Source organism: Aureobasidium pullulans, assembly GCF_000721785.1.
Source record: "Aureobasidium pullulans EXF-150 unplaced genomic scaffold scaffold_15, whole genome shotgun sequence".
NCBI classification, from domain to species: Eukaryota; Fungi; Ascomycota; class Dothideomycetes; order Dothideales; family Saccotheciaceae; genus Aureobasidium; species Aureobasidium pullulans.
Genome location: NW_021941035.1, coordinates 227855 through 252883, shown reverse-complemented (window position 1 = coordinate 252883; position 25029 = coordinate 227855). Strand labels below are relative to the sequence as shown.

At 53.2% G+C, this 25029-nt stretch overlaps 9 protein-coding genes across 9 annotated transcripts; 4 read left to right on the top strand and 5 right to left on the bottom strand.

The window, feature by feature from the left end:
* Positions 1-746: 746 nt before the first annotated feature.
* M438DRAFT_357250 (uncharacterized protein) lies at positions 747-6763 on the top strand (the record flags this gene model as incomplete). Its single annotated transcript, XM_029907155.1, has 2 exons — positions 747-6113; positions 6173-6763. 2 exons carry the CDS (start codon positions 747-749, stop codon positions 6761-6763), a joined length of 5958 nt encoding a protein of 1985 aa, XP_029758385.1.
* A 1153-nt stretch (positions 6764-7916) lies between these two features.
* M438DRAFT_347465 (alpha/beta-hydrolase) lies at positions 7917-9396 on the top strand. Its single transcript, XM_029905914.1, has one exon. It carries the CDS (start codon positions 8287-8289, stop codon positions 9295-9297), a length of 1011 nt encoding a protein of 336 aa, XP_029758384.1. The 5' UTR covers positions 7917-8286; the 3' UTR covers positions 9298-9396.
* Positions 9397-10696: 1300 nt separating this feature from the next.
* Positions 10697-11327, bottom strand: M438DRAFT_347462 (uncharacterized protein). Its single transcript, XM_029905913.1, has one exon. The coding sequence runs from the start codon at positions 11271-11273 to the stop codon at positions 11082-11084; it is 192 nt and encodes a 63-aa protein (XP_029758383.1). The 5' UTR covers positions 11274-11327; the 3' UTR covers positions 10697-11081.
* A 108-nt stretch (positions 11328-11435) lies between these two features.
* Positions 11436-14723, bottom strand: M438DRAFT_398693 (alanyl-tRNA synthetase; the record flags this gene model as incomplete). The annotated part of the gene is made up of 8 exons (XM_029909377.1): positions 11436-11904; positions 11956-13622; positions 13673-13703; positions 13754-14209; positions 14266-14301; positions 14350-14376; positions 14428-14573; positions 14630-14723. The coding sequence occupies 8 exons, from the start codon at positions 14721-14723 to the stop codon at positions 11482-11484; spliced, it is 2880 nt and encodes a 959-aa protein (XP_029758382.1). The 3' UTR covers positions 11436-11481.
* Positions 14724-14997: 274 nt separating this feature from the next.
* On the top strand, positions 14998-15745 carry M438DRAFT_337235 (uncharacterized protein; the record flags this gene model as incomplete). Its single annotated transcript, XM_029903970.1, has 2 exons — positions 14998-15157; positions 15222-15745. The coding sequence occupies 2 exons, from the start codon at positions 14998-15000 to the stop codon at positions 15743-15745; spliced, it is 684 nt and encodes a 227-aa protein (XP_029758381.1).
* A 1339-nt stretch (positions 15746-17084) lies between these two features.
* M438DRAFT_237133 (endo-1,3(4)-beta-glucanase) lies at positions 17085-18029 on the bottom strand (the record flags this gene model as incomplete). Its single annotated transcript, XM_029899477.1, has 1 exon — positions 17085-18029. A coding segment is annotated over one exon (945 nt), but the record flags the coding sequence as incomplete, so codon positions are not given.
* A 939-nt stretch (positions 18030-18968) lies between these two features.
* Positions 18969-20104, bottom strand: M438DRAFT_398690 (uncharacterized protein). The gene is made up of 4 exons (XM_029909376.1): positions 19752-20104; positions 19655-19701; positions 19562-19601; positions 18969-19510 (listed from the first exon to the last, which is right to left on the bottom strand). Exons 1-4 carry the CDS (start codon positions 19967-19969, stop codon positions 19288-19290), a joined length of 528 nt encoding a protein of 175 aa, XP_029758379.1. The 5' UTR covers positions 19970-20104; the 3' UTR covers positions 18969-19287.
* Positions 20105-20206: 102 nt separating this feature from the next.
* M438DRAFT_347459 (thiolase) lies at positions 20207-21607 on the bottom strand. The gene is made up of 2 exons (XM_029905912.1): positions 21493-21607; positions 20207-21428 (listed from the first exon to the last, which is right to left on the bottom strand). The coding sequence occupies exons 1-2, from the start codon at positions 21555-21557 to the stop codon at positions 20297-20299; spliced, it is 1197 nt and encodes a 398-aa protein (XP_029758378.1). The 5' UTR covers positions 21558-21607; the 3' UTR covers positions 20207-20296.
* Positions 21608-21949: 342 nt separating this feature from the next.
* On the top strand, positions 21950-25021 carry M438DRAFT_337231 (U5 small nuclear ribonucleo protein component; the record flags this gene model as incomplete). The annotated part of the gene is made up of 3 exons (XM_029903969.1): positions 21950-21969; positions 22024-22163; positions 22215-25021. The coding sequence occupies 3 exons, from the start codon at positions 21950-21952 to the stop codon at positions 25019-25021; spliced, it is 2967 nt and encodes a 988-aa protein (XP_029758377.1).
* Positions 25022-25029: the final 8 nt, after the last annotated feature.

The following is a 25029-nucleotide window of genomic DNA, read 5'->3' as shown; positions in this document are numbered from 1 at the left end:
GCAGGGATGAATATGCATATCAGACGTCACCCGTCGAGGACGCGCGCCAATCACTTCAACATCCACGCTTACACTTGCACTTCTTACCTCTGAGACTGTTGACAGGTCGCGGTTGCGGTGCTGTTGCCGTCTGAAGGTGTTTCTCTTCATCGGCGCGCATGTCGCACAACACACTGTATCGAGCCGATGGGACGGGAATCTTTGATTCCCTCGAGCTGCCGCAGCCGCCCAAAGCTCCCTCGAGGTCCTCGATCCTCGCCTAAAGCCACTAATGGACCGCCCCGTCTTCTCCGCATCGTCGATACAGCTACCATGCAGCCACGGTTCTCCAGCCGTCACTCCATATTTTCGTGGCTGTGACGTTGAAACGCAGCTCCAGAGCAAGCCCACCCGACCTCTCACCAGCCGCAAAACCTGCTGATGCCACCGTGAGGCGCTACCTACCTGGCAATTCCATACGTCACAAAGCTCCTTGGACAGCGTCCCAGCCAACAGGAGTGCAGGCCTGCTCCGTGCTCGAGGTAGCTCTCTTATATGTTTTCAAGCTCCCTTCCCTCGTCTCAATTTCTCTATCAATTTTCCCCCCATTCCCCCCAATAACCTAATCAAATTGTTGTATGACCAACAATTCTTCATCCTCCTCTTACGCCTACTACTCCTTTCCTCCAACACCAAACAGAGCTTCTTCCCCCGCAAGCTCGAAATCTAATTCACCTACCCCCAAAACAATCCGTACTTTGAAGAATATGGCACCTTCTCCGGCAGCAGGCAAGGCCACTGGTGGCGCTCCCAAGACACCCACCAAGTTGGGTAGAAAGCCCCAGAGCCAAACTAGCCAGCCCCCCAAACTCGGACAGCAAGCAGCTTCCGGCGCAAGAAAAGCATCCGACCCCGAGGGTGCTAAGCAGCCAGAAGTTCCTCAGACTTCCGAGAAGCCCGAGGTCGGTGATGTGCAACAAAAAGCCGGCGAGGCCGCGCAAGGTGCACAGGACAAAGCTGGCAAGACTGCTGAAGACGCCAAGAGCAAGGCCGAGGGCGCTGCTGAAGAGCCCAGCAAGGTCGAGATGAAGGACGACACTGAAGCCGCATCCACCCAGGCTGGTGATGATGAGGACGATGACGAAGACGAAGGCCCCCTGAGCAAGGTCTCCCAGGCTGGAGACAACGCCAAGGGCCAGCTCGAGGAGCAAGCTCCTCAACCAATTGACGACTCTAACGACAACGACACTGCTGCCGGTGCACAGGACACCGCTGATGACGACACTGAAGACACCGAAGACACTGCCGACGATGACAAGACCGTCAAGGCTGGTGATGAAGCTGATGATAACGACGACACGGTTGACGACGCTCAAGACACCACCGGCAAGGTGGCTGACGACGCTCAAAAGACTGGCAAGCAATCCGGCGGTAACCTTCTCAAGGGTGCCAAGGGTCTCGCCGGCAAGGCCTCTGGTCTCGCAGGCAAGGCTGCTCAGGACCCCAAGAAGGCTGCTCAAGATGTTCCCAAGGACGCTCAGGAGACCGCAGAAGACGTCAAGGACACTGCCGAAGACACCGCTGAGGATGCCGCCGAGGGTGCCCAAGACACTGCCGACGACGCTCAGAAGGTTGCAGGCGATGCTACCGACGAGGCCGCCGATGCTGCTGAAGACGCCAAGGACACTGCCGAAGACACCGCTGAAGACGTCAAGGACTCTGCTGAAGAGACTGCCGAAGACGCCAAGGACACCGTCGAGGACGCCGCCGGTGATGCCACTGACAAGGTTGGCGATGCCGCCGAGGATGCCCAAGACACTGCTGAGGATGCTACTGAGCAGGTCAAGGACACTGCCGAAGATGCCACTGAGGATGCTCAAGACACCGCGGAAGACGCTACCGAGCAGGTCAAGGATACTGCTGAGGATGGCGCTGAGCAGGCCAAGGGCACCGCAGAAGACGCAACCGACAAGGCCGGTGAGACCGCCGAGGACGCCCAGGACACTGCCGAAGATGCCAAAGACAGTGCCGAGGACGCCGCCGATGGCGAAGTCCCCGAAATCAAGGACATCAACGACCTTCCTGTCGACCTCTCTGTGCTCAAGGGCCTCGAGGTCTCAGAGGACGGTATGGTCTCCGACCAAGACGGCAACCCTATCGGTAAGCTGGCTGAGGGTGACGCTGAAGACCTCGCTGGATACCCAATTGGCGACGATGGCGAGATCCTTGATGATGATGGTGATCTCGTTGGACGTGTCGAGCTTCTTCCTGAGCAGGTTAAGAAGCAGATGGGTGACCTGAAGAGCAAGGGCGAACTGCCCAAGGGCGCCGAGAACTTCGTTGGCGACCTCCCCGACACCGATGATGCTGAGAAGCCCAACCTTGCCATCTTCAAGGGTTTGACCTGCGACCCCACCGGTAACATCTTCAACGACGATGGCGATACCATTGGTCAGGTCACCGACGGTAACCCCGAAGACCTGATGAACGCTACCTTGAACGAGTACGGCGAGTTCATCGACGAGGATGGCAATGTCATTGGCCACGCCGATGTTCACCCCGATGCTCCCGAGGACATCTACGACCAGATCCAGCAAGCTGCTGATGATGCTCAGGACGCTGCCGACGATGCCCAAGACAACGCCGATGACACTGCCAAGGCCGCTGACAAGGTCGACGAAGCTGCCGACCACGTCGATGACGCCGCTGATGATGTCAAGGATGCCGCTCAAGACATTGAGGATGAGCTTCCCGGTATCGAGGCTCTCCAAGGCAGAGAGCTCAACGATGCTGGTGAGGTCGTCGACGACCAAGGCGAGCTCCTTGGCCAGATCGACAACGAGTCTCTCAGAGGCAAGATCGAGTCTGGTGAGCTCAAGGCTGAGGATCTCAAGATCAACGAGGATGGTGAGGTCGTCGATGCCGATGACAACGTCCTTGGCAAGGTCGGTCTCGCTGAGGGTGCCGCCGAGAAGCTTGGTGGACGTCTTCCTCCCCTTGACCTCCGCATTCTTGATGGCAGAAAGGTCAACAAGAAGGGCAAGATCCTCGACGACGAAGGTGATGAGATCGGTGAGCTCGCTGAGGGTGACCCCAAGGAGTGCGCCGGCAAGAAGGTCAACGACCGCGGTGAGGTTCTCGACCAGAACGGCAAGGTCATTGGCAAGGTCTCCGTCACCCCTGGCGAGGCTGCCGAGAATGCCACAAAGGAGCTCCAAGCTGAGCTCGGCGAGAACGTTCCCGATGAGGAGCAGGGTGAGGACGAGGAGCCAGCCGATGAGGAGGAAGAGGCTCAAGGCCCCCAGTTCAAGATCCCCGACCTCGATGTTCTCGAGGGCCTGAAGGTCAACAAGAAGGGCAAGATCCTCAACGAAGACGGTGAGGAGATTGGCGAGCTTACTTCCGGCGATCTCAGCGAGTGCGCTGGCAAGAAGGTCAACGACAAGGGTGAAGTTCTTGATGACGAAGGCAACACCATTGGCCGTGTCAAGGCTCTGCCCCAAGAAATTCCTCAGGAGGAGGTCGAGCAAGCTGAAGAAGCTGCCGACAAGGCCGAGGACGCTCAAGATGCCGCAGAAGATGCGGCTGAGGGTGCTGAAAACGCCGAAGAAGGCGCCGAGGATGCTCAGGAGGGTGCTGAGGATGCCGAGGAGGGTGCTGAGGATGCCGCCGAAGACGCCGAGTCCAACCTGCCTCCTCTTTCCGTCCTCGATGGTCTGACTGTCAACAAGGCCGGCAAGATCGTCGACTCCAACGGCACCGTCGTCGGTGAACTTACTGAAGGTGACGCCAAGAAGCTTTCCAAGTCTGGAGTCAAGGCCGACGACCAAGGTCAGTTCTGGGACGACAAGGGTCATGTCATTGGTCGTGCCAAGACTGTTCCCGTCGAGGAGGACGAGGAGTCACCTTTCGCTGGCCTCGAAGGCCTGATCGTCGTCAAGGATGGTTGGGTCGAGGACGAGAACGGCAACCGCGTTGGTCAGATCACCGAGGGTGATGCCAAGAAGCTGGTTGGTCGTGCCGTCGATGAGGATGGCGACATTCTCGACAAGAAGGGTTCCGTTGTCGGTCACGCCGAGCGCTACGAAGACCCCGAGCAGGAGCCTGAGCCTGAAGAGGAAGCCGTCGACCTTTCCAGCCTCGCTGGCAAGACCCTGAACAAGGCTGGCTTCGTCATTGGCGACGAGGGTGTTCCTGTCGCTCGTCTTGTCGAGGGCAAGGCCAAGGAACTCGCTGGCAAGAAGCTTGATGACCAGGGTCAAATCTGGAACGACCAAGGCAAGGTTATTGGCCGTGTCGAGTTGATTCCCGAGGAAGACCGTGAGGCCAAGCCCGATGGTCCTTTCGCTGGCCTCCAAGGTCTCCGCGTTGTTGCCGATGGCAAGGTCGCTGACGAGGACGAGAACATCGTTGGTGAGATTGTCGAGGGTAACTCCAAGCGTCTGATTGGTCTTGCTGTCGACGAAGACGGCGATGTCATGGACAGATATGGCAACGTCAAGGGCCACGCCGAACCTCTCGAAGAAGAGGAAGAGGAGGGCCCCGTCGACAACTCTCTGCTCGATGGCAAGAAGCTCAACAAGAGCGGCTTCGTTGTTGATGACAAGGGCATCCCCGTTGGTAAGCTCATCGACGGCAATGTCAAGGAGCTCGCTGGTCGCCTTTGCGACGAGAACGGCGACATTCACAACGACACTGGCAAGGTTGTTGGCCACTGCGAAGTTCTCCCTGAGAACGAGCGTGTCGCTAAGGCCGAAGGACCATTCGCTGGTCGTGAAGGTCTTCGTGTCAACAAGGAAGGTTTCGTTGTTGATGCCGAGGACAACGTCGTTGGCAAGGTCACTGAGGGCGATGTGAAGAAGCTTGTTGGCCTCTCCGTCGACGAGGATGGCGACATCAACGACAAGTACGGCAATGCCAAGGGCCACGCTGAGCCTTACGAGGAGGAGGACGCCGCTCCCGTCGACAACTCTATCCTTGATGGCAAGAAGCTGAACAAGCAAGGATTCGTCGTGAACGAGGACGGAATTCCTCTTGGTAAGCTCGTCGAGGGTAACGTCAAGGAGCTTGCTGGTCGCCGCTGCGACGAACAAGGTCAGATCCACGGCGATACTGGCAAGGTTGTTGGTCGTTGCGAGGTTCTTCCTGAGAACGAGCGCGTTGCCAGACCCGAGGGTCCTTTCGCTGGACTCGAGGGCCTCCACGTCAACAAGGAGGGTTACGTCGAGAACGCCGAGGGTGACCGTGTCGGTATCATCACCGAAGGCAACGTCAAGCGCCTTGTAGGCCTCGCTGTTGATGAGGATGGTGATATCAGCGACAAGTACGGAAACACCAAGGGTCACGCTGAGCCTTGGGAGGAAGAGGAGCAGACTGCTGAAGACCTCTCCGCTCTTGCTGGCTGCACTGTCAACAAGGCCGGCAACGTCGTCGACTCTTCCGGTACCATCATCGGTCGTGTCTCCGAAGGTGACCCGTCTACCATGGTCGGCAAGAAGGTTGATGGCCAGGGTCAGATCTGGGACAATGCCGGAAACGTCATTGGCAAGGCTGAGCTCGCAAAGGGCGCCGACACCAAGTCCGAAGGACCTTTCGCTGGCTTCGACGGTATCACCGTTAACAAGGAGGGTTACGTTGTCACCCCTGATGGCGGTATCGTCGGTCGCATCACCGAAGGTGATGTCAAGAAGCTTGTTGCTCACAAGGTCGACGAGGACGGTGAGATCCAAGACAAGAACGGCAACCTTATTGGTAAGGCCGAGAGATGGGAGCCTGAAGAGAAGGAGAGAAAGGTCAACCCCATGTCCGGTCGTCGTGTCAACAAGGAGGGTGAAGTCCGTGACGAGAACGGAGATGTCATGGGCAGACTCACCACCGGTGACCTCGGCCACTGTGTCGGCCTCGAGGTCGATGACAATGGATACGTTGTCGACAACGACGGCAACAAGGTTGGTGAGGTTACTCTCATTGAGAACATCATCGAAGATGAGGAGATCCCTGAAGAGGAGCTCACCGAGGAGGAGAAGGAGGAGCGCCGCAAGAAGGAGCAAGACCGCGAGATTGCTGAGAAGATGGGCGCCATCTGCACTCAGACTCTCGAGAGAGTTCAGCCCATCTGCAAGCAGATCACTGATGTAAGTGCTTACCTTTATCGCTTGACTCGAACAGTTACTGACCCGCCTTTTCTTTACAGCACATCGAAGCCGCCGACCGTACCCCACGTGAAGAGTTGGACGAGGAAGATTTGGTCAACAAAGTGCAACCTCTTATCGAAGAGGCTGGTCGTATTTTGCAAGAGTGCAACGGCTCCCTGCGTGGCCTCGACCCCGACGGTCGCATCGCTGCTCAAGCCAAGGGTCGTGCCGGCACCAAGGAGGCCACTCCCGAGGAGTACCGCCTTGCCGATACTCTCAAGGAGTTGACCACCACCGTCACTACCACCATCGACAACGCAAAGAAGCGCATCAACGACATGCCTCACGCCAAGAAGAAGCTCAACCCTCTCTGGGGATTGATGACCCAGCCTCTGTTCCAGATTCTTGCTGCCGTCGGTCTCTTGCTGACTGGTGTCTTGGGTCTGGTTGGACAGTTGCTCAACGGTCTCGGACTGGGTGGTCTTGTCAACGGACTGCTCGGTGGCCTAGGTATCGACAAGCTGCTCGGTGGCCTTGGTCTCGGCAGTGTTGCCAGCTCTCTCGGTCTGGGCGGCAAGGACAAGAAGAAGAAGAGCGGCGGTGGTGCCAGCAGCCTGCCCATCGTTGGCGGCATGTTCGGCAAGAAGTAGAGAAGAAAAAACACCACAAGATTTGATGTTGTAATACTGAACCCGACCGGGCGATGAAGAGAGAAGACAAGCAAAGAGGAGGAAACTACACCAACAATTTCTGGAGGAAAGAGCAAGGGATCGGGGGGTCTTCTTGCTTCTGACTAACTGTTTATCTTTGGACGAAGCTTCCTTTTCTGCTTTCTGTTCTGTTTTTCGAGCCAGGCGCTGGTTTCCTTTCGCTTTTCCTCGACGAATTTCCTTTGTTCAATCTGTTCAACAATTGTTTGTATTTATACCACTACTTGTTTGCTGTTAAATTAGTACCCTAGCTAGGTAATTTTTGCTTACTTCGAACTATATCAGTTTCATATGTCCGAACATTATTGTCGAATTCAATCTTGTGAAGTCATACCAAGCGCATCAGGTTGTATTGTAGAGCGCATAAATTATCCTCTCGATGAAACCTTTAAGAAAACCGCATGTGCTCGGTATCGACTTCCTCATCCCCCTCTCTCGCGTAGGTAAATGTTGCACTGTTTATTTGCAGCAGTTGTTTTTGTTAAATTGTAGTCATTTCACTCAGGCTCGTGTTGATCTGAACCCCTGCGAATGTTTCTCGTAAAGCGACAGGACCTGATATGACTGAGTCAGATTGACGGTGGCTGGCCTGCTTATCTGATCGTGCATGCCCCATGCGAATGGCTGGCATGCAGAGCAGAACTCTACCACCACACTGCTTTTTCGGAATAGGCGACGCTATTCCTGTCCGCGGCAAATGTCTTTCATTTATGATGCAAATCAGGGTTCTATGACTGCAGCATGTCAAATCTACATGCGTTGACGTTGACCTAGACCAGAGTCCAACAACGACGTGGGATCTCGTTGACTCGTGCTGGCGTTTTCGCGAATCGAGGTTGCGTTGAACACATCGAAAGCATACTCGCCCGAACACAACCGCGTCTTCAAGACCACATCCTACAAAGTGGCTAGCAAAAGCGGAGAAACAAGTGCACTATATTTGGTGGGATCCTGCTGTTTTGGATGATCGGTGAGGAGGTTCGTGTTAAAGTGAGGGTGACAGTGAAGGGAAGGATGAGTGGCGGCATGCGGCTCGCGTGCGCGAGTCAAGAAAGTTGAGATAAGCTTCTTTCTGCCGAGGGAAATGACGATGACCGGCCTCAATTTAGCAAAGTGTTAGCGGAGGAAGGCCTTGGACATGGCCTTGGATAGCAACTTGCCCCTCGACTCTTCGGTTCCGGCACCACATGATCAGTCCTTGGGTGGCTGCCATGGCTGGGAAGTACGCTGGATCCATCTCGTATCAACCTTGGCAATACTGTAGGTGTTCACGAGCGCGGACCTCTTACGACACCCGCATCATGGAGTGATATGCTCCGTCTAGGCGATCCAGATGTAGCCGGATGGCTGTGGCATATATAACCTGCTCATGCCCTTCTGTTATCATTGTTTCAACATCTATTCCTTCCTATCCAGCGATACAAACGACTACAACGGGACCAGCCACACAAAAATCATCCAAAATGTCTCCCCGATCAGTAACACTACTTTCAGCCCTGCTGGCTGCCTCTTCGGTTTCAGCTGCTCCTGCTGCCCTTCAGAAGCGTGACATGGTCACCGCGGTTATAGACGGCCAGACAGTTTCCTGGGAGAACAACTGGTTCGGTGCCCCAGCCCCAACTGCCGCCCCCACTGCTATCCCCAGTTCTGTTGCTGCTGCTGCTTCATCATCCGCCGCTGCCAACAACGCAGGTGGCCAGTGGATAACCGCGTCGTTCGCAGGAGAGGTGTTTTCGTGGCAGGTGAATGCTCCTACTGCTACACCAGCTGCTACTTCTGCCGCACCTGCACCCGCACAACCCACCTCTGTTGCCGCTCCTCAGCCTTCCCAAGCCGGCAACACCGACCCTTCATGCAAGGACGTTCACATCTTCCTTTCCAAGGGCTGGAACGAGCCTTACCCTGGTCGTCAAGGCAAGCTTGCTGGTGCAATCTGCTACGGTCTCGATTCTTGCGATTACGAGGACATTCTATACTACAACGCCGAAGGCAGCGACTACTGCACTGCCGTCAGCGAGGGTGACAAGAACGGCATTGATCAGATGACCGCATACGCCAACAAGTGCCCTGCTTCCAAGCTCGTCTTGACTGGTTACTCTCAGGGTGCCAACATTGCTGGTGATATCCTTGGTGGTGCTGACATCTGCGCCGGCCTCAACCCTGGACTTGACCCCTCTACCAGCCCCGGTAACAAGATCGGTGCCGCTCTTATCTTCGGCGACAACAGACACGTTGCCGACCAGTCCTACAATGTCCTCAACGGCTCTTCCGTCAGCTCCAACGACCCTCGCTCTCCCGACTCTCTTGCCCGCATGAACAAGTTCGCCGGTGTCCTGAGATCCTACTGTGACCAGGCCGATCCTGTATGCGCAGCTGCAGGCCCAGGACCATTCACTGTTGACAACCACCTCAACTACTTCGACCGCTACACCGACGATGCCGCCGGCTGGGTCAAGTACATGCTCGGTTACTAAACAGTTCCCTTGCTCTCTTCTCTTGTCTTGAGAATTCCTGTCGATATTTCAAAAAGACTGTTATAAAATTGTAATTATAATGAGCTACTAGACTACCAATAATGACTCTTCAAACTTATTCTTTGTCTCTCTTTCCACCCAGCTTGTGACTTTGTGACTTCACTTTCTACTGATGTTTTGTGACACGAGGCACCATCTCTTCACCCTTGCGACCATGCTTCCATCTCATCTTACACCTGCAGTTCAATCAGAGACATGGTGGGTCTCCGCATACGTACCCCATGCAAATCAAAGTGGATACGGTGAGATACGCAACCTGTCAGTCCAAAGCATGTCAGTCTCAAACGTTCCAACCACCGATTGCTCAAGAACACCAAGCTTATCAACAATCGGCCTACGGGCTTTGGATACCACTCCGTCATGACCGAAACCACAAGACAAGCGGAAAAATAAAACCAAAACTCTTTTTGACGTGATGCGGATGTCGAGCATATGCAAAAGGATTTTTATCACACGCAACGGTCGTGCAGTTTGCATTGCATCTGCATCTGCATCCGCATATTTTCAGCCACCACCACCACCACCATCACCAACCTTCGGCATTGTAGATCTAGCTTGAATAGCTACCTCACTCTCCCGTACCCATTCACCCGAAGTAGAAGAATTCGGTCTATCAGACGAACATCTTCATTCCGACTCCCCCTGCTCATGAGAGAAGAAAACCTGTCTCGCGTGTGCGTGTTTCCACCGTCGGCCTTATTCTCGCAAAAAAAATCAAAACCCGTGTTGCGGCTTTGTAATCCAGGCAGGCGAGCAAAGCAGTCAAAACCATGCCGAAGAATCTCGCTTGTTTGCACGCATGTATTTATAGAACGATGCAGTGGAGAAAAAGAGGTACAAAGGTACATTTACATCTGGGCATAGCAAGATTTACTTTTTTGGCCTCTTGTGTGCCTGATGGATCGGGGGAAAATGGTGTAGGATGGTGACATGCTGTGCGTGATTAGGATTGGGAAGGTACATGCGATAGTAGAAGGTATGTCATTAAGGCAGGGTCACCCTCACTCGATGGGCTCTCACGACCAGTGGCAGGGTCTTGAAGATCTGTCAAACGACGAGAGTGTTTCCGATGGGGGCGTCACTTCTAGTCTCATCCGGAAGGTATCTCGATAAACACGCCAACCTGTGCAGAAAACTTCTTGCACTTCGACGTGGTATTCCAAAGCGCGTATGGAAGAGGAGATAAAAAATGGCTCTGATTGATTACAGCACGGAACACAAATACACTTAGGATCCCTTCTTGTCAGTCTCCTAAGTGATCATAGAGAAGGATAGGATATGAGAATACAATTACAACTTTCGAACCGAAATGCTGCAGACAAACTTCGCCCCTAGAACACATCTACATCCGGCTCTAGGAAACTGCAGCAATGGAAACATAAAACTCGACACCATCTCTTATCAAACCCTCAAGTAAACGTTGCCCGCGAAAGTACAGCAATAACCACTCATGCCAAAACTCTATATAGCATCGCAATGCCCATCTGACACAAACATACACCGACCCGACCATCAAACCACTACAGTGACAAATATAAAGACAAACACGACTCCTGATCCCCCTCTCATTAATCCCAAAATAGCTTATCACACGAAGGTACCGCAGCGTTTCCCTTCCTCCTGCGAGCTATTATACCAAGTCCACCCTCCTCTACTCAAGCATTCACCAACCCGACTATCCCTCTTCTCAATCAGTCTGGAAAACCGAGCAAGCACAACCATTCCTAGAGTAGAGATAAAAGGTTCTGCACCACAGGGAGTCCCAAAGAGGAAGCATTGGTTGGAAGAGAGGGGAAGAGGCGTGGATTAGGGAGGATGTTTGTAATTGACGTAAAGGGGGTGCGAAAGAAGCATGTAAACGCAAGATTGACCGAAGGAGTAAGAGCAAAAATGTAGGAAAGAGCATGTGAGTTCATGGTCTAACACCGTTCTTTAGATAGACACGAAACACATAACTCAGACCATTCACTCTGATGTGACCACTTGTCAAGCATTTTGTTCACGAGAATAGGAGAAAACAGCTTACATATCAAATTTCTTGCATTTCTCGTCATCTACTAGCATACAACTATGTTTTTCGGATGCGAGTCTGAAGCCAGTACACTGTTCAGCATCTTCCTCTCCTTACAGACCAAGCTTCTCAAGGTACTTGGTGGCGAGCTCGACAGCCTGATCAACATTCTCAGGCTGAGTACCCTGTCCAAGGGAAGTGGCGCCCTTGCCACCAGCCTTTCCACCGAGAACACCAGCGATCTCGTTGGCCCAAGCGGGAGCATCGGCACCCTTCTCCTTGGCCTCGGCGGAGACGTGGCAGCCGTGGACGACCTTGCCCTCGGACTCATCGGCGGCGATGAGGTAGATGGTCTTGTCCTTTTGCTTTGAGCTGATGGTCTTGATGGCCTCGCTGATGGCCTTTGAGTTGGCGGAGATGGGGACACGGACGACCAGGCGCTTCGACTCGGGGTTCTCGGTGAAGTGCTTGGCGATTGTGTCGGTGACGGCCTTGTTCTCGGCCTTGAGGAATGCCTTTTGCTGGTCAAGGTTGGCCTGTATAGAGTCAGTATTCAGTTTTTCACATCAGCAATCTGGTAAACTCACCTTTGCAACCTTGGCGAAGCGCTCCTTCAGTTGAGTCTTGGTAACGGCAGAGATGGTCAACTGGTTGAGCTGGACCTGCAACTGCTTGGCCTTCTGCTCCTTCTGAGGGCTGTAAGACATCTTCTCCAAGAGAGCGAGCTCGTCTGAGAACTCTTGGGCTACTCTCTGGACCTCGTGGGCAGCCTGACCAGTGACGGCAATGATACGGCGAATACCCTTGGCAATACCGCCCTCCTCGAGGATGATCAATTCCTTGATCTCACCAGTCTTGTCAACGTGGGTACCACCACAGAACTCGACACTGACGTTCTCCCACTCGGGGTTGTGGACGTCCTCGAGAAGCTGCTCAACGGGCACACCAACACTGACGACGCGGACGGGGTCAGGGTAGGTCTCACCGAAAACAGCGCGGACACCCTTGATGTTTCTGGCGGTAGCGAGTGGTACCTCCAATGAGTAGACAGGGCTGTTCTGGCGGATGTAAGATGTGCTCTTGTTCTCGACCTCCTGCAGCTCCTTGTCCGAAACAGCAGCCTTGTGGCTGAAATCGAAACGAAGCTTCTCGGGAGCGACAAGCGAACCCTTCTGGTTAATATCGTCACCGAGGACTGCGCGAAGAGCGAAGTTGAGGATGTGAGTACCAGTGTGGTTGTTGCGGATGGGGTGTCTGCGGAGCTCATCGTACTCGCAAATGACGGAGTCGCCAGTCTTGAAAGTGCCGTAAGTCATGTAACCAGTGTGGAGGATGTAACCACCGTAGCTCTGAACGTTCTGGACGTCCAACTCGGCCTCGCCATCAATCAGAATCTTGCCAGTGTCGTTCTCCTGACCACCCTGCTCGGCGTAAAAGTTGGTCTTGTCGAGGATGACACCGAACTGCTCGCCCTCAGGAATCTCGGAGGTGCTCGAGAGGAATTGCCTGTTGTAGTAGATGGCCTTGACTTCAGAGGTGATGTTACCGCGACCGAACTTGGGTTCGTCGTCGGTCTTGGTAACTTCGGTCATGCCGTCCAACTTACCAAGGTCGTGGACATCAAGCTTCACCAGATCGGCGCCAGCCTTCTTCTCACCCTTACTGGCCTCCTTAGCCCTGGCCTGAGCTTCGTTGACCTCTTCCTCGTTGATGGTAAGGCCACGCTCTTCAGCCATGAGCTGAGTAAGATCGACAGGGAAACCGTAGGTATCGTAAAGACGCCAGACATCAGAACCGGAAAGGGACTTTGTGTTGTTTTCCTTGCACTGCTGAGCATACTTCTCGAACATGGCCTCACCACGGTCAAGGGTCTTGGCGAATGAAAGCTCCTCCTCGTCGAGGATCTCCTTGACATCCTGCTCCTTCTTCTTGATCTCGGGGAACATGTCGCCCATCTGGGCAACGAGAGTGGGAACAATCTTTGAGAAGAAGCTACCAATCTCGGTGTTCAGGTACTTGCGAGCGTAGCGGGCACCTCTACGCAAGACTCGGCGGACAACGTAACCGCGGCCCATATTGTTGGGGATTCCACCGTCAGAGATGGCAAAAGTGAGTAGCCTCACGTGGTCAGCAACGACACGGTAGGCAGTGTCGATACCATCAGCATCCTCGCTGCCGAACTTGCCCTCGTACTTGCGGACACCAGTAATCTCCTGAATGCGGTCAAACAGAGGGCTGAACACATCGGTATCATCTTATTGAGAAGTCAGCATCGACCCCGCAAAATGTTGGCGGAAGACATACAGTTGCTAGGAACGTCGGCAAGAATCGACACCTAGTGTCAAAAGTCAGCACTTTTCTTATACGCAGAGTCATAGATCCAACCAATCTTTCAAAGCCCATGCCTGTGTCGATGGATTTTGCAGGGAGGGGGCGTAGAGACTTGTCAGACTCGCGGTTGTACTGAATGAAGACGTTGTTCCAGATCTCCAGGACGTTGGGGTCGTCCATGTTGACGAGGTGGGCAGCGTTACGACCGCCAATTCTGTCGTAGTGAATCTCACTGCAAGGACCGCACGGGCCCTGGTCACCCATCTCCCAGAAGTTGTCCTTCATGTTTCCAGAAAGAATGTGGTCCTCGGGGACACCGACGGACAGCCAGAGCTCCTTGGCTTCAAGATCGGGCTCGAGGCCACTTGCCTTGTCACCCTCGAAGTAGGTGACGTACATTCTGTCGGGGTTGAGGCCGTACTCCTTGGTCAGGAGTTCCCATGACCAGGCAATAGCCTCCTTCTTGAAGTAGTCGCCGAAACTCCAGTTACCCAACATCTCGAAGAATGTCTGCATCAGCTTGTCAGTGGGTCTGTTTATTGATTGATCTGATAACTGCAACGCACGTGATGGTAAGAGTCCTTGCCGACATCGTCCAGGTCCTAGATGTGATCAGAAAAGCAATTGAAAAAGGATTGACATGGAAATACATTGTGCTTTCCACCGGCGCGAATACACTGTTTCGCATGTTAGCATGTTGTTGGCCTGTATAAAAAGTCTTGGCTTGCCTTTTGAGAATTTGTGGCACGCTTGAGCGAGGCGAAATCAGATGAGGGATCAACAGTTCCAAGGAAGATAGACTTGTACTGGTTCATTCCAGCATTGGCGAAGAGAAGAGTCGGGTCCGAGTGGGGCACGACGGAAGAGGAAGGCACTGTGCTGGTGTGAGCTGCGGGTTGCGGCGAAACAAAGACCTCCGAAGTGGCATACCAAACGTGTGGCCTCTCTTCTTGACGAAATAGTCAATAAAAGTGCTGCGCACCTTGACAGCATTCCACTGGTGCTCGGTGTTTGTGTCAGCCATGTTGAGCGCGCGTGTGGTTGAGTGTGTTGCGCGAAAGGAGTTGTATGGGAGCTGCGAGAATGTTCTCCGAGCCAGCTGAGGTGGATTTTGAACGTGAGTCAACCCACGTCGGCAACAGTTGGACAAGCTCGTGATCATCCACGCTTCTTCACTTCCAAGGAGTGCGCGTTTCTTCACAGACGATTGCGATTAATTCCCGATCACTTGCTCGAACTATCGCAGGTCTAGACAAAGGCGGTGGTGATGCGGGATGAACACGACCAGCGCGGAGGTCATGGACCGAGACCGAGAAACTGCGACAGCTCCAGCTCCAGCTCTAGCTCTAGCTTCCACTGCGACACCCACGAGCTCACTGAGGGGCCTCAAGCGCACAGCAGACGACTCGTTCGATGATGACCATCGCTTTGCCAAACGCTTCAATTTACTCAATCTAGGTATCTTGCACCCCTCTCGCCGCTTCCTCTATACCGCATGCTGACTCGGCCTCCCTCTGTACAGCCAACGGCCATGACAAGCTCTACATTCCCGTCTCCTCAAGGCCGCAACTCCAGAGCGGCCTCTCTCAACCTCCTCCCCTCGAAGAGCACATGCAGCTAGACGATACGAAGGACCGTGTATACATCCACAACCTCGACGATGAACTCGCAGACATTGAATCCGACGAAGAGAAGCTCATCTTCCTCCCGGACATTGAAAAGAAGTTCAACACTATACCAAGACACATCCTGATCGGAGAGAAGAAAGACTCGAATCAAGAACTCGTCCTCTACAACCTGCCACCTTCGTTGTCTGTGCCTGTCGAGCAAGACAATGTACGAAAGGCCATACTCGAGGCCCGCCAACGCGCAAAGGAAAAGGCCACTGCCAATCCTCCTTCCTCGCCGACCCGCGCAGACGGGCATCCTCCAGAAGAGCAGATCGAGACTGCCCATGGCTACGACTCTCCAGACTATGGCCTGGATGAAGACACGAATGACACGGATGACATGGATGACGATGAGGACGCAATGGATTTATCTTGAAAAATGGTATTACATTTTCGGTCTCGCCAGTCCAGCCAGCTTTTCTACCTAATGGTCTATATAAGTCCTGGCCATAGTATCCTCCTACAGGCCCTTTCTTCTCGAGAAAAATAAGGAAACAAAAACATTATCTAAATCTGGTATCCATTTTGGTTCCTTCGTAAAATCTTCAAATGCGTGCTCGGCCCCAATATCTTGGGAGCCAGCGCCTGCTAGGGCTGGGTTGTGCTTCGATGCGTGTTGTTTGTGACGCCGCCGACTCGCTTCCTCCCAGCATCAAGCTTTCGGGTAGAGCGGTGCGTCTCGCCTTTTGGTAGTTGACGGTACTTGTGATGGTCGTCCATTGTGTCGTGTAGACATCAGGAGCGACCGTGTATTCGAGAGTCGACCATTCGGTCGTAGTCGTGTCTGCAAGAGCGGGCGCGTTGGTGATTGCTCGTTCAAGGCTCGTCGTGATGGTCACCCATAGCGTCGTTGTGGCGTCGGCAGAGACAGCCTGCACGTAGGTCGTGAGAACAGTCGTCTCGGCCACCGTCGCTTGCGCAGTGGGCGTCGTTTCAACGTTTGCGGCAGGCGTTGTCTGGCTGTTCTCGACAGGCGTCGGCTGCACGGTAGCACTTGAATCGGCTGCAGCCATGGTTACCGACACCGCTCTGCGGATTGTCGTGACAACAGTAGTCCATTGCGTTGATGTCGCATCAGCAGCCACTGCTAATACTAGTGTAGTCACTACATTTGTCATTTGAGGCAGTGACTGTGTCGAGCTTGTCGTGGCCGCCGTCTCTGCAGTCGATGCAGGCGTGGGGGACGTATCAACACTGGACATCTTTGCACTCGACTGTTGAGGCGTCGATGAAGCTTGAGCGGTCGACGCGGCTTGGGACGATGTTTGGGCAGCCGAAGACGTCTTAGCAGCGGATGACGAGGTCTTGTCGCTCGATGAGCTCTGCGCGGTGGACGAGGTGTCTGCAGTAGACGAAGTACTATCACTTGATGAGCTCTGTGACATCGAAGAGTTCTCTGTCGTTGACGAGGATTCGGTCATCGATGAGCTTGATGAGCTTGCAGCGGTCGTTGAGGTCTTGTCAGTCGACGAGCTCTCGGTACTTGACGAGCTCTCGGAAGTCGACGAGGGTTCGGCGGTCGATGACGTGGTTTCGCTCGAAGAGGTTTGCGTTGACGATGTCTCTACTGTAGCCGTCGTGCTTACAGTAGATGACACGGTCGAGGTAGTCTCAGCAGGCACCGTCTCCGTCGATATTGTGCTAGCACTACTAATAGACGTCTCAGTTGATGTTGGGGTATTATTATTACAGAATGCGGGCAGTGCAACCTTTCCAGAAGATTTTGCAGTCTGCTCGAAGACTTGCAGAGAGTTGATGGACCAATAAGCATTGGAGAATGCCTGAGGGTTGTTGGCGACGTAGTCAGTGCAGGAGCCGCTCAGAGCAGAACACGTAGAGTCGCTGCTCCAGACGCTGCCGGCCCAGTCGCCACAGAAGGTCACATCGAAAACAATCTGATTGTCCGAGAAAAATTCGGGGATATCACAGCAGCCTGTGAATTGGGAGAGTGGTCTGCCCCAAGAAGCATCCGGGCTGGGGTTGCCACTTTGGATGTTGGAAGGAATGGTACCACGCTGGAAGAACCAGATGCTGATCGCTTCGTCGGTCCACTCCATGGCATAGACACCACCTCCAACATTGTTGAACCCATCACCATAGGTGTTGTATTGACTCGTGGAGATTTGGCAACCGAGGTTGTTGGTCTGGTCCGCTGCGTTGACGTAACAGTCATCGGAGTAAAGAGATCCAGTGAAGTTGCCATTGTCGTAGATGGAACAGCCGTCTGCCGTGTGCAATGTCATGGCATTGTGATTTTGCGTGTTCACACCCTCGATGATATCGATCTCACCACCGTTAGGCCAGCTAGGTCCAACCATCCAGTACGCAGGCCAGGAACCGCAAGAGTTACCAGGCATGTGGTCGAGGTCAAGGATGACAAGACTGCCGGAGTTGTAGGCTGCTTTGCTAGTCAAACGGATACTGGGACGTCCGTTGGGTTGGACATTGGTGTGATCGACTCCAATGTAGACCTTCCCGTTCGAGTTGCTGATGAGGCCGGTGTTCCATGCTGAGCCCTGGTCAATATACTGGACGAAACCATGGGTTGGGTCCGCTTCTGTAAAGAAGTCAAACATGTTGAAAAATGATGCAGAGTTGTAGTCATCCTTGAGAACATAGCCAGCTATGCTCAAGTTGACGAACGAAAAAAGACTGAACAAAAAGGGAATGAGTGGCATGTTTGTGAACGAGTGCATGGTGCAATTGTAAAAGAATGATTGCGCACGAAAAAAAGAAGCCTACAACATGGAAGTGCCTCAGCACATATATAGCAATGAGTAGCTGCGAAAAGAGACCGCCTCATCGACGGCATAGTAAGATAGGCTGGCCCCTTTGGGAGGGTTTGAGGACTGTTTATTGCGGCCGTTCAAACGGCTTCAACGCAGACCGGGCGTGGCCCTGATAACTACCATGGAGGTGGTCTACTTGGCGGTCTGTTCAAGAGGCATCTTCGTAATACTCCAAACGGTTTTAGCATGCGCGTTCGCCTCTCAGCTCGTGAATGAACTGTATACTGTATACTGGTGATGCATGCTGGTGCCTACTCCGAGCTGTCAGAAAGTGACAGGCGCAGAGCTCGATTCTTCGTGTGACAAAATGTTTGCCGCTTATCCAGAGTTACATCAACTCAGATGATCAATTGACATTTGTTAGGTATTATCGTGCTCATGGTTGTGTTCAAGAAAAAAATGCAAGAGGTGTGGATTGTCGTTGAGCAAATCGAGCGACCCCACCACACTTGGCAGGCACAATTTCGGTCTGCAGCCAATCGACCAAGCTGATGTCTCTGCCAGGGGCTGAATTCACCTCCTGCCTCGTATACCATGTCTGCACGCCAAAAAATTCCAAGAAGATACGAAGGTGACAAGGCGATCGATGAGACTTCTCAATGGTATTGCCTGGGAGACAAAGTCCTACAGCACGTCATGGAGCTTTTCTCCATCTTCCTCTATCTGACTTTACCACATGCCCACGGACGGCAGTAGATTTGGCTTGCCACAATCGATTTCCAAAGGTTATCCATTGACATGGATCGTCGGCACTGCGTACGCTCAGATGCTTGTAGGATATGAACCGGTAAGGGGTTGCCCTCCCGACATGGGTCTTGCGAAGGAAAAAAAAGCCGTTTGATGATTGCTCGCCGTAAGACACAACGGTCTCATGGGAAGTGGTCTCCATGTCAGCCAGCCCAGTTGCTGCGCTAACGGGGATAAAAGAAGCGAACGACGACGGGTTTCCCGGAGGATTGTTCCTGTTGCACAGCCTGAATGTCTCGGTTTTGAGCCTCCGAAGGGTCTGGGGGTCAAGGTTGTCTGTACGACTATCCGTAGGGTTCTGATAGCTCTGATATACAATCATGTACAACGCATGGTTCGTAAGAACAGCGAATGCCTCGTCGTCATCACCTCATAATCATGCTCACTTCGTCACGTCTCCCTGGCCAACCGAGCTCTTGTCGGCTTCTTGGGCTGCTGACTTCTTGGCTTCTTCCTGGGCGAAGAGATCTTGCCAGTATGGTTCCTTGTAGCCATCCATGAGACGTGTGAACTGTGGACCACTCTTCACCCAACCTTTGACGCCTCCTTCGAGTACCATTGACTGCATCTGCTCGTCTCCAGCTGCGTCGATGAATTCCTTGAACCTGCATCAATCAGTATGAGAGTCCTTGGGCAATACTACACAAAATTCTTACCATGCAGCACAACGAGGTGCTCTGCCATTCGAGGAACCACCTGTCGCAATAACAATCAGATCAGAAGCTTGATTACAGAATACGGATACTCACAAGTGAATACGACCCACTCGATATCTGCCTTGTAGGCCAACTCGTAACTGCCGGAGGGTGTTATTAATACTCTGAACGAGAGACGATGTGAACTTACAGCATTCCTCGATTCCACCAGAATCCCTGAGCAGGGATATTCAAACTGCCACGTAGACATCCGCCTTCGAAATCCATCCTCCTAAGATCGATTATGAGCAAACTTGCCACTCCTCGTAATGAAAGCATCTGCATCACACGGTTTCGAGGCATGATGGCCGCTTCGGCCTTGGGCTCTGGGAAATCGGCATGCCATGGTCTGCTCTGTTCGGTAGTCATGATGAATATGTGGTAGTCCTTCTGATTTGAATAGTTGTCTTGTGTTGGAATGTTGTCGTTGGAAAAGGACGCATCATGGAAAGCTCCAGCTGAAGCAACGAGCCCGAAGCCGAAGTCCGAAACACCTTCCCGTGCTCGAAACCTCAACAGTTCAACCTCGACTTGAAGCTATACATCGTCTCTCATCGCCGTGTTCTAACTCGAGCGAAATCACGTGCTAGATAGCATGGTAGAAAATGTAAATGTGCCTTCATGGGCATGATTAAAAGCGCTTAACTGGGGATATCTATGACTTTTCGTAACAAGAAACAAACAGACATAACGCATCTATTGCAATGACTCGACGACCAAGGCGCTGGCACCACCACCACCGTTGCAGATACCAACAGCACCGATCTTGCCCTTGTTCTCTCTGAGGACACCAAGGAGAGTGACAACGATTCTGGCACCACTTGCGCCGAGAGGGTGGCCGAGGGCAACGGCACCACCGTGGAGGTTGACCTTATCCTCGCTGATTCCGAGAAGCTTCATGTTGGCAAGAGCGACAACACTGAAAGCCTCGTTGATCTCGAAAGCATCAACATCCTCCTGCTTGATACCGGCGTGCTTGAGAGCCTTAGGCATGGCGAGAGAGGGAGCGGTGGTGAACTTGGCAGGCTCGTGAGCAGCCTCACCCCAACCCAGGATCTTAGCAATGGGCTTCAGGCCGAGCTCCTTGAGCTTGGCCTCGGAAACGAGAACGACGGCAGCAGCACCGTCGGAGAGAGGAGAGGCGTTGGCAGCGGTAACAGTGCCATCCTTGGGCTTGAAAGAGGGTCTGAGAGTCTTGGTCTTGGCCTCGTTGAAGTTCTTGGGCTCGTCGTCCTTGTCAATGACAACATTGGGCTTGCCTCTGCCACCGCTGACCTCGACAGGAGCAATCTCCTCACCGAACCAGCCACTCTCCTGGGCCTTTTGAGCCTTCTTGTAGGATCTAATGCAGTAGTCATCCTGGGACTCTCTGTTGAAACCGTGCTCCTCGGCGCAGGCCTCGCCGGCGAGACCCATGTGCTGGTCCTCGTAGGCATCAGTGAGACCGTCTTTCAGGACAGCGTCAACGAGAGACTGGTTGCCGAACTTAGCGCCGGTGCGCATGTTGGGAAGGTAGTGGGGAGCGTTGGACATGGACTCGGTACCACCAGCAACGACGATGTCGGCACCGCCAGTCATGATGGTCTGGGCACCGAGAATGATGGCCTTGGTGGCGGATGCGCAGACCTTGTTGACGGTGGTGCAGACGACCGAGTTGGGAATGCCGGCACCGAGAGCGCACTGGCGGGCAGGGTTCTGACCAAGACCGGCAGAGAGGACGTTGCCGAAGATGACCTCCTCGACGGACTCGGGCTGGACACCAGCTCTCTGAATGGCATGCTTGATGGCGTGGGCACCGAGTTGGGTGGCGCTGAGGCTGGAAAGAGAGCTATACAAAGAAAGGGCTGGTTAGAATTGTTGAGCATTGAAGCATGGCGGGGCTCTCTACTCACCCCAAGAACTGGCCAACAGGGGTTCTGGCGGCCGAGACAATGTAGACGGGGGTGGAAGGAGCCATGTTGAAGACTGAAATTGAGGGAGAGACGTGAATGGAAGAAGGAAAGAAGAAGTAGAGGAAGGAGCAGGAGAAAGGTAGAAGGAGCAATTCAAGGAGGGCCAGGAAATCATGCCATGTTTAATTTCAAGAGACAATCTGGGGGTCCAGCATGGCGTTGGCAACGTGTTTCGCCGCAGAGTTTGAGCCGATTTCGGCAAGAATTGATTATCGAGATATGTGATCGGTTGCCAACACGAAGCGGTGAAGCACGTCGAGCGGGAAGCTTGAGTCGTGCCTGCCGACTGGCGCTTTGGTGACGATCTTGTTGGAGACGAAGTCTCGCGGCGACTGTCGCATTCGAGCTTCAACTTTTGTCGCGTCCATTGTCGCCCTTCCACACCACATCTGCCGCCATGGACGACCTTTACGATGAGTGCGTTTCACGTCCTTCTGTTTGACCGTCTTCACAGCTAACTCTTGACGACAGGTTCGGTAACTTCATCGGCGAGCCCGAAGACTCGGACATCGAACAGGAACAGGATGTCGATGCCAACGACTATCTATACGACCAGGACGAGCCGGATGAGGTTGCTGCTTCTCATGATCAGCAGCTGATGGAAGTGGATGGTATGCGCCGCCTTGACGCAAGGTTGGATTGAGAAACTGACTTTGGCGCAGATGAAGGTCCCTCGAATGCCGTCGTTCTCCATGAAGACAAGCAATATTATCCCACCGCACAACAGGTCTATGGCCAAGATGTCGAAACTCTGGTACAAGAGGAGGATACTCAGGCCCTGTCACAGCCCATCATCGCGCCCATCGTACAGAAGAAGTTCACTATCGAAGAGGCAGACCTGCCTCCTGTTTTCTTCAGCCGCGATTTCATGACCGACTTGATGAACTTCCCCGATCAAATTCGCAACGTTGCCTTGGCTGGTCACCTACATCATGGTAAAACGGCTTTCATGGATATGCTCGTCATGCAGACACACAACATTCAAGAGAAGCTGGACAAAAGAAAGGGACGCGACCGAGATGAGCAATTGAGATATACCGATACACATCTCCTGGAACGCGAAAGAGGCGTGTCGATTAAGACCGGTCCTATGAGTTTGGTTCTGCCTGCGACGAAGGGAAAGTCGCATTTGATCAACATGCTGGATACTCCTGGTCACGTCAACTTTGCCGATGAGGTTGCTGCTTCTCTACGCCTGGTCGACGGTGTCGTTCTAGTCGTTGATGTTGTCGAGGGTGTACAAGTCCAAACCGAAATGGTCATCAAGCACGCCGTCCTCAACCACCTACCACTGGTTCTTGTCGTGAACAAGATGGATCGTCTGATTCTGGAGCTCAAGTTGCCTCCTGCTGATGCCTACTTCAAGCTCAAGCACGTCGTCGAGGAGGTCAACACAGTCATCGAGAACACTATTCCCGGCCAAGGCGAGAAGTACCGCGTCAGTCCCGAAAAGGGCAATGTTGCATTCGCCTGCAGCATGATGGGCTGGTGTTTCACTCTTCCTTCGTTTGCACACATGTACGCCGAGACGTATGCCGGTAGTGGCCTGGATGTCCCCGAATTCAGCAGAAGACTATGGGGCGATATTTACTACAACCCTGGAAGTCGCAAGTTCACTCGTCGTGGAACAGAACCTGCTAGCAAGCGTTCTTTCGTCAACTTCGTCCTCGAGCCTATTTACAAGCTCTACTCACATACCATCAGCGAAAGCCCTGAAGATCTCAAGAAGACGCTTGAGAGCCTGGGTATCTATCTCAAGCCTACACAACTTCGCGCAAATGCCAAGGATCTTCTTAAGATGGCATGTGAGCAATTCTTCGGTCCTGCAACTGGCTTCGTCGACATGGTTGTTGATCACATTCCGTCACCCGTCGAAGGAGCCAAGCAGAAGCTGGACAACTACTACACAGGTCCTACTGACACCAAGACTGCTGAAAGTATGCTTTCTTGCGATCAGGATGGTCCTCTGATTGTTCACGTCACCAAGCTTTTCAATACCACCGATGCAACTGGATTCAACGCGTTTGGTCGTGTCATGAGCGGCACAGCACGCCCTGGCCAGAAGGTCCGTGTGCTAGGCGAGGGCTACACAATCGAAGACGAAGAAGATATGGTGGAGGCTACAATTTCTGATGTCTGGATTGGTGAGTCACGATACAACATTCCTACCAGCGGTGTGCCCGCCGGTAACTTCGTCCTTCTTGGAGGAGTGGACAACTCAATTGTCAAGACTGCCACAATTGTTGCGCCAAAGCTCCCAGAAGACGAGGATGCATACATTTTCCGTCCGGTACAACACTTCTTCGAGTCTGTCTTCAAGGTCGCTGTTGAGCCAATCAACCCATCTGAATTGCCGAAGATGCTTGACGGTCTCCGCAAGGTCAACAAATCATATCCCCTCATCACAACGAAGGTCGAAGAATCAGGAGAGCACGTCGTTCTGGGTACTGGCGAACTGTATATGGACTGCGTCCTGCATGACTTGCGCAGATTGTATGCTTCAATGGAAATCAAGGTCTCGGATCCGGTCACTCGCTTCTGCGAGACAGTTGTGGAGACATCAGCCATCAAGTGTTACGCATTAACGCCGAACAAGAAAAACAAGCTCACAATGGTCGCCGAACCTCTGGATGAAGGCATTGCCGAGGACATCGAGAGTGGCAAAGTGAACATCAGAGATCCGGTACGAAAGGTCGGCAAGTTCTTCGAGGAGAACTATGGGTACGATCTGCTCGCCTCGCGCAACATCTGGGCTTTCGGACCTGATGACATGGGTCCCAACATCTTACAAAACGACACACTACCTTCAGACGTAGACCAGAAGCTCCTCAAGAGTGTCCGAGACACCATTCGCCAAGGTTTCTCATGGGGCACGCGTGAAGGACCGCTTTGTGAAGAGCCCATCCGCAACACAAAATTCAAGATCACCGACGTCGGCCTCGCACCGGAAGCTATCTACCGCGGTGGTGGCCAGATCATTCCCACAGCTCGTCGTGCATGCTACAGCAGTTTCCTGATGGCCAGCCCCAGACTGATGGAGCCCGTGTACAGCTGCTCGATGATCGGCAATGCAGACAGTGTAAGCAGTTTGTACACAGTCCTCGCCAGACGTAGAGGACACGTTCTATCCGATGGCCCCATCGCCGGCACACCCCTCTACAAGGTCTCAGGTCTCATTCCTGTTATCGACTCCTTTGGTTTCGAAACCGACCTTCGCATTCACACCCAAGGACAAGCCACATTATCACTTGTCTTTGACCGCTGGAGTATTGTACCTGGTGATCCACTAGATAAGAGCATCAAGCTCAGACCACTGGAACCTGCATCTGCACAAGCGACAGCTCGCGACTTTGTGCTCAAGACACGCAGGAGGAAGGGTCTTGCTGAGGATGTCACTATCAGCAAGTTCCTCGAACCTGAACTCTTCAGGAGTATGAAGGAAAGTGGCATCTTGGATCAACCTGCGTAAATAAAGAA

Bases quoted from the DNA above. Each gene is read 5' to 3' on its own strand.
- M438DRAFT_347462 (XM_029905913.1), bottom strand. From the start codon at position 11,273: ATGAACTCACATGCTCTTTCCTACATTTTTGCTCTTACTCCTTCGGTC.
- M438DRAFT_347465 (XM_029905914.1), top strand. From the start codon at position 8,287: ATGTCTCCCCGATCAGTAACACTACTTTCAGCCCTGCTGGCTGCCTCT.
- M438DRAFT_347459 (XM_029905912.1), bottom strand. From the start codon at position 21,557: ATGGCTCCTTCCACCCCCGTCTACATTGTCTCGGCCGCCAGAACCCCT. The intron at 21,429-21,492 runs GTGAGTAGAGAG...TTCTTTGTATAG, and splicing joins CCTGTTGGCCAGTTCTTGGG to CTCTCTTTCCAGCCTCAGCG.
- M438DRAFT_398690 (XM_029909376.1), bottom strand. From the start codon at position 19,969: ATGACTACCGAACAGAGCAGACCATGGCATGCCGATTTCCCAGAGCCC. The intron at 19,602-19,654 runs GTGAGTATCCGT...TTATTGCGACAG, and splicing joins CGAGTGGGTCGTATTCACTT to GTGGTTCCTCGAATGGCAGA. The intron at 19,511-19,561 runs GTAAGAATTTTG...TGATTGATGCAG, and splicing joins GCACCTCGTTGTGCTGCATG to GTTCAAGGAATTCATCGACG.